The following is an 11975-nucleotide window of genomic DNA, read 5'->3' as shown; positions in this document are numbered from 1 at the left end:
CATAAAAAAAATCAACATTACTGCTTTCGATCGATGTTCAATTTTATCTAGCGTTACTTTATTTTATTTTATTTTCATTATCATTATTAATAATCTGTTGAGCGATACTTGAGTCAGTCTGCTCTAGCAGTTTAGAAGTCTATCGCTTCAGTTGTACTGAGATTTACTCAACATATACCCTAACACTGCCTATTCAACGTCAACTTGTTATCACAGTGGAGATTCCCTTATATGATCCATCTCCCACCCGGAACATAGTAATAACACTTCCAAATCCTCAGCACCTTATTAAATTACTTAAATATACTACACGCTAAATCCTACACATTACCAGATTTTCAAACTTGCATTTTTTTTGCAATATATTTCTAGGAATCACATCTAGTGGAGCACCCTTTGTTATTGCGAGGACTGAAGTAAGTAAGCTAAATAAACTTAAATGAGTAAACAATAAAACGCTCGTACACAAATAATGCCAAATAAGAGAAAATAAGGAGGCAGAGAGGCAGACAACCGGTTTAGCTCTTGGGATATGTGAGTTTCTCTAAATTTATTTTTTGGAATTTTTGTCAACGGAATTCGCTTAACCTTGTGGTCCGAAAGCGTCATCAGGTGATGAGGTCATCTTTGCCACCTTGATCAGTGGAAATTTAAACTAAGGTCTGCGTAGCAAGCTTGAAACGTGCAATTCAGCAGAGGTGAAGAAGAAAGCCTTTGGTCTATTCATAGTACAAATTCTGTTTTTCGTGTAAATCCGATTTCCGTAAATGACAAAGGGTCATTAGGTTCCTTTTTATATACGATGACGGATAATGACACAGAATGCTTAATTTCATGTTATGTAAATTCGGCTCCATTCGTCAGGCCGTGTCAGTGAATCATCTTTTTTTTTGACAATTTTCAACGCTACCATACAGCGCCAATCGCTTAATGGGAACCGTTTCTTCCGGACATCTCGGAAAACCGACTTCCTTTTAACCAACATCCAAACATGACTTTTAAAGCGAAATTCATATATCCCAGCCAACGCCCCTACGTTTCCACTCAGCCACTCCCTTCCCCCTAATTTTCCCCTTTCCCAAACGAACGCACCCTAAATTGAGCTAATCTCCAGGGGTGATTCCCCAGTCTTCAAATGCTCTTCCCTTGCACGTGTCTGGTTTGAGGCCATCTTTATGTATCCGTCCTCCTCGGATAGCAAGGCAGATTTGACAATATGGCGGGTAGTCTGGTTTCCAGTTTTGTCCAATAACAGTCCCACGAATGTCACCAAATCCCTTCCATTTCCAATCGAGGTATTCATTGTATTTCTGCTCATTGTTGTTAAGGTACTTCAGATAATCTGCTAACAAACTGGGGCTCTTGAAATCTCGGACTTTAATGACCGAGGTTCGAAGATTGCCGGGCAGGAACTCGTTGAGTTTGTCCGTACCCATCACAATAGGCACTGAACCAGCACTAAGAGCATGACTCAGTTGATCATCAACAAAATAATCGCAGTCCTGATTAAAAAACACCAGAGTGAACTTGTACTTTTTGGCCATTTCAGTTTTGAGGTCTTTGAAGCCTTTTCCATACCTGCCCACTAAATCATTCCTGTTCCTAAGACAGCCACCGTACGAATCCACCGGCACAAACTTCATCAGCTGCCTCATGTATTCAATACGCACTCGCTCGCAATTTGAGAATGCGGCAAAAATCATCCCCGTTTTTTCCTTGAAAGGAATCGGTGGTGTTAAATCTGGCATGAAATACGAAGGATGTGGAAAGTCGGAATCCAGACGATAACTTCTCAGCAGGTTGAATTGGGACATAAACGTGGGGTTGCTGAGTGCTGGCGTGTAAACAGGATTTTCCTGTGTGACCAGGATCCAAGGCACGGAGTGTGTTGGAGGAGTCATGTGTGCATCTCTGGCATGAACAACGAAGCCATCTGCTTCCTTTTCTCGTGAATGGTCAGTTGTTACTTGAACCGCCATAGGGCATTCGTCTGTCGTCCATGATTTCTCCTCGTCTCGCTTGATATATCCAAAAAATGTTGACCAAAATATGATAAGACAAGGTTTTGTTTTGTTTTCTAGGCTTTGGGTGCTATTTTCCTCAGGTAACTTTATCACAACAGAGGTGTTAACAGAGTAATTTTTGCTCATAATGTACTTTTCCCCAAACTGCTTTAGTACCATTTTTATTTGAACTTGCATTAACACCACAGCCAATATGAGAAGACAAAGAAGGACCTTTATGAAGAAGGAGTATCGGTTCATTCTGCAAAATGCACAGACCTCCAATTCGTCTTTGGCGTAGCCTGTTGAACAAGAACCAAAATTGTCGTTTACTTTCATTAAGCACCTTCTCTTTAAAATCAATACTTCATCGTATTTTAGGTGACATTTTCCTTTTTCTTTTTGTGAAATACGCTTCGAAAACTTTATTCGATAAAATCATTTTGTATAGAATCTCTAATCTCTAAAACGTTATGGAGAAGCGTCTATATGATATTTTTAAGTAATCCAAGTTAGAAGCGATGAAGGGACATTCCATGGCGTACTATTTTTGTGACTTTTGCAAGTTTATAAAACTGTAAAGATTTAGTTTTTATTCCCCCTAACACAAAAGCTATATCTCCTGAATTGTACCTTTGAAGAAAATTCGATAATGATGCTGTTGCGATTTTTTGTTATCTTAGAAATTCTGAGAAATATTTCCGAATCTACAGGATTAGCGTAAACTTGCGAGCTTCTGGGTGCTTTCGACAAGTCATCTTTCACCTTGGATGACTTTTTTTCACCCAAAGCTCAATTGATTCTTTAGCACGACAGGTTCATTTATTATTAAGGTCGCCTGAGAGAAACTATTTGTGATATAATTAATACAACTTGTGTTCCTCTGATCTATTTCTTAAAACAAATTAAGGAAAGGTTATGTCCGCCATTTTGTTTGTTTTAACAATCTTTTAACTCGTTTCCCCTGGATTAGTGAATAAGTCGACCTCGGTAGTTAAATTTAAACCTTCGTTCCGTTCCTAATCAAGGGATAAATTTTAATGGTCGATTAGTGAGATTTAATCCCCGATAGTGCTAAATAATGGGCTTTCCAGGAACAGAGGCAATAGAGAAAAACCAGCGCAATTGAACAAGCCATAGTGTTTGAATGACTTGCTGTAATGATTCAGAAATTTTGCAGTGTTACGTTTCTTGACCCGCTGTCTGCAATCCTGCAACTGCATAGTGTATTTAAATCAGCGAGTGCGAGGAGGATATTCGAGGAACTGAGGCCTGAAATTGCAGGATTCACACTTGAGCACCGAGGCAAGACTGTTGCTGGCAAGGGCATGTTGGATTGTTACAAATTGAACTTACGATAAGTCTTGATAGAAAAAAAACGAAATTAGCCCAGTGATATCGAATTTACCCACGTACATACGTTACATTTGCACCTCGTACACACTTCCGGTATTGAACTTCCGAAAGCTGTTGCTTTACAGAAAGTCCCAAGAAATTCCTGATACGAATTTGCGTGGGAGCGATTTTCCTGAAAAAAGGTTGACGATTAACGATTGTTTTCCTACCTTTTTACAACCTTGAAGATGAAGTCATGATGACTTCAAAACGTCTGATTTAATTTGGCTTATTTTCATTGTTAATTTTATCTTACCTTGACTCTTTTTCATGCTCTGAACAATGCGTTGTCAAATTACGAATACCCTTTTCAGTAAAAAGTGTTGGTGTATTTTCATGTGTTGGGATTGATCAAAATAGTACAGTGACAACCATACCATAAAACAACGGATGTTGAATACAAAATAACAGACAGTTATTACTCAAAGAACTATGTTTAGCTGTAGTAGTTTTCATATCTGTGAGAAATCAACCGTTGTTCCTTTTGACTCGTGAATGCGCGCACGCGCAATGAATGAGTGAATTTTTCTACAGTGGCTCATAGGGACACCAATAATTCTTGTTAATTCAAATACACAACTCAAATTTTTTCCTCAAAAATCCGAGTTAAATAATTTCAAATTGTACGACTCGCATTTTTACTGCTGAAATCGGAGTTGTAATTCTCGTGCAATTTGCATTCATATTTTTACCACAATAATTTGAAATTATTATATAATTTGTAAATTAATGCATAATTTGAAATTGTGCAAGTCAGATTTTTACCACAAAAAATCTGATCGAGTTACATAATTCCGCACGGCTGATTCCGTGAGTATTTTAGCAGCGAGAATAGGTTTCGCAATATAGATAAATTTTGATCCATCATTTGAAACTGCGATGACGAACACTATACCTATCGTGTTTCCATGGCAGCGGCACATGACAGATAAATATGGCAAAGTTTGGCGTGTTGCTGACAGCCCAAAGATGCAAATTGTTTTGAGAAATTACATATACTCAGAATAATCTGAGGCAGCGAAATTTATATCATATTTAAAGCTTAAGAAACCTACCCTTCAAAGTCTAAATACTGAAGCAGCTAAAACAAAATCGTCCCTCAAAAGGTCTAAAACAGATTCGCTACAGTGCACAGTGAGTTGAGAACGTAGATGTCACCGGATACGTTGCAACGAAATTGTTTTGATGTCTGCGGGCAAATTTAGAATATTTTGCTCGTTTAATCCTATCTGAAGGGAAAAAGGCAATGTTTATGCTTCTGTGAACGAAGAATTCCTGCAGCTTTGTAGGACAACGGCCACAATAACGTCCGTATCTGAAGGCAACTTTTCTATGCCAAGGCGTGGTAATACGATCGAAAAAATAGAACTGTTTTGAAGCAAACGTTAAGGCTAAAACCAGGTTTTTACATCTTTCTCTTCAATTTGAGAGAAACAAAGATCAAACTTTCGGTATGTGAAAAAGAGATAGTTTTATAGCCCTTTAAGACGTCCGATTTAATCCACCCTACCTTTTAGAAGCTATTTTAAGGAGCTAGAGACGTACGTGTAAAGAAATATTCCACACGGGAGACTGTTAAACAACGTTGAATTTGGTGCGCTACAAATTGCCAATTTCGCCAAAGCTTAATTTTTTTATGTCAGCAGGCTAGGTATTCTCTCTAAAATGCATGAGTGAATTTTGTACTTAGAAAACTTATGAATGGCTAAAGGCCAAGCACAACCTCTAGCCTGCAATGAATTAGCTAAAAAATTTTCTCACTAGATTGTTAATGATTGCACTTACCTGAAACAAGGTATAATGTCACTGTACTGAAAGGCCACAATATCCTAGTACTCACTTTTGTTGAAAGACAGAGTTTCCTCAAGACAATTTTTAGCCTCGACCGTAAGAGAAATGACTTTAGCAGTCTGCTTCAACCGAAGACGCACATTTTGTGATCTATCCAGCGCGCGGTTATCAATCAGCTGTCAATTTCACAATCGTTTGTTGAAAACGTTGCAGACATCAAAGTGGCCCAGCATTTGCTTTATAAAAGCATTCTCTTGTGCGTGCTCAGAAACGCCAAAAATAATTATGCCCACGGGCACATACTGCGTGTCATTAAAAGTCCCTTGTAATCTGTTAAAACATGTTTAGGGATCAAAATTAGCGAAATTACACACAGCTTCGATATCATCACGATATCATTTTCAAGTGTAAAAATAAATATGTTACGTTACTACATACCAAAAAGGTGTGAAATAAATAATTCCGTGTGAATAAATAAACAATGATAATTAAATGTTTCCGAACTATTGACACTCAAACTATGACTACCAGCTCCCAGTTGGCTTGATAACTCAGCTCGTAGTGCACTGCACCAGCATCGCGGAGGTCATGGGTTCGAATCCTTTTGATAAAATTCGGCTTTCTTTTCGCCACTGCTAAAGTTGCGTAAATCACTGCGTTGTCTTTCTTCAATGAAATCTGTCACTCGCACTTCAAATATATGGTTTATATTTACTTTATTTATTATTACGAACTCACAATTGACCAGCTCCCAGTTGGATTAACAGGCTCAGTTGATACAGCAGTACACCGGCTTCGCGAGGTCATTGGTTCGAATCCCGTTCAAGCCTGAATTTGTTGTTGTTTTGTTTTTCAGAGTTTCTTTTCGTAACTGCTTCAAGTTGCGAGGTTCTTTCTTCTGTTTACCGTCACCCGCAGTTTAAGTATGTCTCATATATTCATATTGACTTATACTTCCTTTCCCAGGATACATAAAAAGATTTGAATAAAACAATCATCTAAATCAACTTAGAAACTGTTGTCGATGTGTGAAATGGATAACTGGTATTTAATAGAACAATAACCATTGCTCACAGAGATATACAAAGAACCACTTCAGCTAAGTATCACACAGAAGGTTTAAGTCTCAAAGGATACACTCGTGAGAGCACAGGTCACCAAAGTGCATGTGACACAGGTTACCATGCAAGCGTAATTTAAGAGTTTGTATGGAGTTAAAATTAAATCGAAATTTAGACAACAATTTTCCCTAAAAAACCCACAAAGAATATACTTAAGTCTGAAAAAGCTTCCCCGGTGTGTTTTGCTGTGTTTTCAATGCTCTTCAGTGCTTCCAAACGCTGTTTTGAGAGGTTTATTTCTCAGCAGCTGGTCAAAGTGCTATTGTCATAGCTCTTCTACTTACGGAAGGGGAGGACCGATTACCCCGGCCCCTTAGTCCGGTTTAGTTTTTTTTTTTTTGTTGGTAAAAATCTGAGTTGCAAATTGCACGAGATTTACAACTCGGATTTTTGCAGTAAAAATTTCAGTTGTATAAATTTACATTATCCAACTCGAATTTTTATATATTGGTGCCCTTCATAAAGATCCACTTTAGTTTTTGTAGTTTGACGGTAACAGTACACATGTTATTGAGACAAGATCCTCCGCTTGGCTAGCGTTGCTTCCTGATGTTATAAGAACAATGATACCCGAGTGCACTGTGAGGCAGTACCTTTATATAATACTACTAGGAAACTGGTTCGGTTTGGTTCGCTTATTCGTGGCCACTCGCATGGACAGTAAAAATCAAAATGTTGTGTTACCAGAAATATCAAAACGCTAGCTTATGGCGTTCCTTAATGAAGACTTGTAAAAGGAATTCTAAAACTTGCTCAGTTCAAAAATTACGATAATATTTAGCTTTACTTACTCTAGTCCATTCACTCCTCTCTTTAAGCCTAGATATTTAATATTCGCTTTCTAATACATCTTGGTAAATTGTTCGCTTTCTAAATTACTGTCAAGAAATTTGCTCGTTTTCAAATTATTTGCATTAAAGGATTTACGAGTTTTTCTTTGCGCGGAAAACTAATGACAGGGTTGGCATTCTGGGTTGTGAATCCAGCAATCCAAGTTTGTTTTAGATGTTCTTCTAATATCTGCCACAATTGCAGTAATAAAGTCGTACGCGTGCCACCGATTTAAACACACAAATGGAAAAATAAGGCCTTTTTCCGTGCTTAAATAGCCTCATCTAAACACGAAGGGGATTGGGAGCATTCGACACAGTTATGCGAATCCGAGACGCAGTCGAGGATTTGCATAACTTCTGACAATAAGTTTAAATGTTGTTCAGCGACATACGTCAATTTCAAGGAAGAATAGCACACTTAAAGACACAGTAGACAACATGCACTATTTAGGCTAATTCAGCGCACTTAACAGAAGAACAGTGGTCGCGAAAATACATTCCTAATGAAACGAAACAGCTTAAAATATTGCACAAAGAACAAACGCTGCAGAAGGAACCCCCTTTGCGGCTTTATAGAGCTAACTTAAGAGGGTTGAGGACGACACGCTTATACTGGCTTTACCTTCATGTAGCGGTTGACAATAATTTAAAGATGGGAAAGGAATGGCAGTTCTATTGTGGGTAAAACATATAAAAAACGCCGTTAAATCTCTCTTAACCTTTCAGGAATTGCTCAAAATGCTCATAAGCAGTCGGGATTCGCTTGCTCCTCTCAGGCTAATGAGAATGGTGTTTATTCTGACTTTGATCTGTCATCATTTGTGCTTCATTTGATAACATACGCTGAAATATGGTATCACTACAATGCATTCAGGGCGAATGCTGGCTGTGTTCGCTATATTCTAGTAATTGTTGCTTTGTTTCCTTTCTGTTGAAGCCAGCGGAGTTCTACTAACTGTGATGGCGTGGAGAGCCTGGACGCGTGGAGCGGCGGGAACATTATGTATTCACAATATATATTCTCACGTTTTGCACTATGTAGATTAGTTTTAAGCGGAACGCCGAACCGGCATTAACGGTAGCCCATGATTAAGCGTGTAATATGACTAAAGGACTTTAAATTGGCGACGAGGATAAAAGTGGAATGGCCGTCAACATTCGATACAAGCAATTTCCCGAATTCGATGTTCGGAAAGACCCTGAAAACGTCTACGCTCGTTTTGTAAAATATGCCAAACGATCCAAAGACAACCACTTGAAAGCCTACAACATCACAGACAAGGCACAACAACGGTCGTTATTCTTAGATTCGATTGGTGAAAGCACTCTCGATATATTTGAACAGCTTGGTGACACAGGAACGGATCTGGACGGAGCCATCAACGCGCTACTAAACAAGTTCAAAGAATCGCAAAACCGGCTGTTCAATATACACAAATTTCGTTGCATCAAACAAGGCAAAGAGGAAACCTGGGATTCGTTCATTTCTAAGCTCACAGCAGAAGGTGAACACTGTGATTTTCCGGCAGGCTGGTTAGATACTGAGATACTAATGGCTATGATAGAGAACGGTTAAATCGAAGAGGGTGAGGAGAAAGTTGTTACAAGACCAGCTAACGTTAGTCAAAGCTCTTAAATACGCCAGAGGCCTTGAAAGCGCCGACCAACACGCTACGAAAGTAGAGAGTCAAGCGCCAAATGATGTTACCGTCAGGTAAGAAGTCGATAAAATCACAGCGGACAGAAGTAGGGAAAAATCGTGCTTTAACTGCGGGAAAAATTGGCCGCACCAAGGTGGACCAAGAAAATGCCCGGCTTATGGAAAGCAGTGTACACGATGCGGGAAGAGAAACCATTTTGCGAAATGGTGTAAAAGCAAGCAAGAAGTTAAGGCCACAAGGGACCTAGCGCAAGCAGGCGAGCAAAGATCTGACACGTCGTCTGACAGCAGTGACGAAGGGTCCACGTGCATGCTGCAAGAGGTAAACACTATGGGACCACCGGACAATAGGCCCCTAAAGAAAGTGCTAATTAGTGGCGTTGGCGTCACGGTACTACCTGACAGCGGTGCTACAGTCGACGCTATGGATGAGTCAACGTTCAAGAAATTCGGCCTGGACAAAAAAGTAAAGATCAGAAAATCAAGATGCCAAATAAAACCGCACGGGGCTGCTTCAGAGGCAAACACGCTACCGGTGCTGGGTTGTTTTGAAGCGCTTACGGAATCTAAGACGAAAATGAAAGTGGTCACGTGGCAGCTAATAAAAGGAGATACCCAGACCGCACCGTTGCTTAGTTACATAGACGGAAGAGACCTTGGAATGATTCGGGTCACCAATGCGATTGCAAAGGAAAGCAATCAATCTGAAGAAACCGACAATGTAAATGAAATCTTAGAGGAATTCAAGGACCGGTTTCAAGGAATTGGAAAGCTAAAGGGAATTCTGGTCGATTTGAATGTTGACCCCGACTTTAAGCCGGTCGCACAGCCACCACGCCGACAACCGTTCAGCGTACGTCAAAAGATGGAGGATGAAATACAACATCTCATTGACCAAGACATCATTGAAAAGGTCAGCGAGCCAACGGGATGGGTGTCACCACCTGTGGTTACCCCCAAGAAGGATCAGAGCCAAATACGCCTGAACGTGGACATGCGCGTGGCAAATCAAGCAATACCCCGCAGACACACCCAGCACCCCACGATAGACGACGTGGTCAATGAACTTAGCGGATCAACTGTGTTTTCGCACCTGGATATGAGCAAGGGATACCACCAATTGGAGCTTGATTTGAGCTCGACGAACATTACGACCTTTTCGACTCACATTGGCTTGCACAGATATAAGAGGCTGAACTATGGTACAAGATCAGCAGCAGAGATATTTCAAGAGACGATCAGGGAGGAATTGACGCACGACCTGAATGGAGTCTTTAAAATTAGTGATGACATCATTGTACATGGGCGTGACACAAAAGAACACGATGCAAACCTGAAAGCACTCCTCGAGAAAAGTCGCGAAAAGAATGTGACATTCAACAAAGCGAAATGTGAATTTAACAAAGATCGCGTGGTTTACTATGGCTTGATGTTCTCGAAAGATGGAGTATCGCCAGACCCGTGCAAGGTGAAAGCCATTAAGTCGGCGGAACGCCCCAGAAATGCCACGGAACTTAACTCATTCCTCTGCACAGTCAGATATAGTTCACGATTCATGGAAGCCAGCCGGTATCAGAAGGCTGCCTGCAAACTCGGTGAACTAGTAACGGGAAAATTCGAGTGGAAGCAAGAACACTCTGAAGCATTCGAGGAACTCAAGAACATGCTCAGTAGCGACACGGTCCAAGCATACTTTGATCCCCAGGCGGAACACGAGCGCCACATCGATGTATGCCCTGTGGGGCTGGCCGCAACCCTCACGCAGAGAAGACCGGGGGAGCAATGTTGGCGAGTCGTGCAGTATGCTAGTCGGAGCTTCACAGACCCGGAGAAACGGTACAGCCAGATCGAGTTAGAAGCTTTGGCCGGTGATTTCGGTTGCAAGAAATTTCATCTGTTCCTGTACGGGAGACCCTTTAAGATTGTGACAGACCACAAACCTCTGGAAAGTGTGTTCAACAAACCCACCCACACGACCTCGATCCGTGTCCAAAGGATCGTCAACCGTATGATGGACTATGACTTCGTGGTCCAGTACCGCCCGGGAAAGGAAAACATGTCTGACTACACTTCACGGCACCCTGTGTCACTCCTCGAGTGTTCCAAGTTCGAAATGAGAACGACTAAGGAGGTACGCCATTATGTAAATTACGTTGTGACGTGCAACACGCCCAAAGCTGTCACCAGAGACCAAGTGAAGGAAGCTACTGATGAAGACCCGGCACTAGTTGAATTGAAGAAGTGTATCAACCAAGGCTGGATAGACACAAAGGTTTCAAGCATACAGGGATACAGGCACGTTTTCCATGAACTCACCGTAGTAGACGGGATAGTCTTGAGAGGGGATAGGATTGTCGTACCGGCAAAACTTAGACAGAGGATGGTAGAGATAGCGCATGAGGGGCATCAAGGGCTTGTACGGACAAAACAGCTCCTGAGAGCACATGTATGGTTTCCGGGAATGGACTCCCAATGTGACATGTTTGTATCCACTTGCATCGCCTGCCAATCTAACACACCCCAAACACATCGCGAGCCACTGAAGATGACTGAACTACCTGGGGGACCGTGGGATAAGGTCAGCGTGGATTTTTGCGGGCCTATGGCTAATGGAGACCTCGCCCTCGTATTCTACTGTCAATATTCCAGATACCCAGTGGTCGAATTCGTGGGATCCACTAGTGAAAAGGCAACCATCCCGGTGTTCAAGAGGGTGTTCCACACATATGGAGTACCAGAGGAGATCAAATCGGATAACGGTCCACCTTTCAACAGCCATAAATTTGAAGAATTCTCACAAGAAGAAGGGTTCAAGCACCGGAAAGTCACACCAGGGTGGGCAGAAGCCAACGGCGACGTCGAAAGGTTTATGCAGAGAATAAAGAAGACTGCACGGATCGCTGCATTGGAAAGCAAACCGGTGAGGGATGAAGTGCGCAGGGGAGTCAGAGCATACAGAGCAACTGAACATGCAACCACCGGAGTCAGCCCGAACAAACTCATGTTCGGAAGGGAACTAAGGGGAAAATTCCCAGAGGTCAAGCGACAACCTAAACATCCGGACGATACGGTGATCCGCCACAACGACAAAAAACGGAAACTGAAAATGAAGCAGTACGCGGATAAGAGAAGACACACAGCTGTGATGAAAATCAAAGTCGGGGACACGGTA

The 11975-nt window shown here is 41.4% G+C and overlaps 1 protein-coding gene across 3 annotated transcripts in view; it reads right to left on the bottom strand.

Moving 5' to 3' along the window:
* The window catches only part of LOC146489114 (GDP-fucose protein O-fucosyltransferase 4-like), a 50373-nt gene that overhangs the window by 33495 nt on the left and 4903 nt on the right, over positions 1-11975 (bottom strand). Inside the window, exons 1-2 of one of the 3 annotated variants that reach the window (XR_014863882.1) lie at positions 5184-5405; positions 911-2305 (exon numbers count right to left, since the gene is read on the bottom strand). Coding sequence is in view for 1 of the 3 variants with exons in the window: in XM_085106079.1 (XP_084962205.1) it covers positions 1104-2264 (1161 nt within the window). In the remaining 2 variants the exon portion in view is untranslated. Of the gene's footprint in view, positions 1-36; positions 2306-5183; positions 5406-11975 lie in introns of those variants that run through there. The other 2 variants (XR_014863880.1, XM_085106079.1) reach the window with 2 other exon arrangements.

This window comes from Pavona decussata, unplaced genomic scaffold, assembly GCF_977016875.1.
Source record: "Pavona decussata unplaced genomic scaffold, jaPavDecu1.1 SCAFFOLD_6, whole genome shotgun sequence".
Taxonomy (NCBI): Eukaryota; Metazoa; Cnidaria; class Anthozoa; order Scleractinia; family Agariciidae; genus Pavona; species Pavona decussata.
This window is presented reverse-complemented; position numbering and strand designations above follow the sequence as displayed.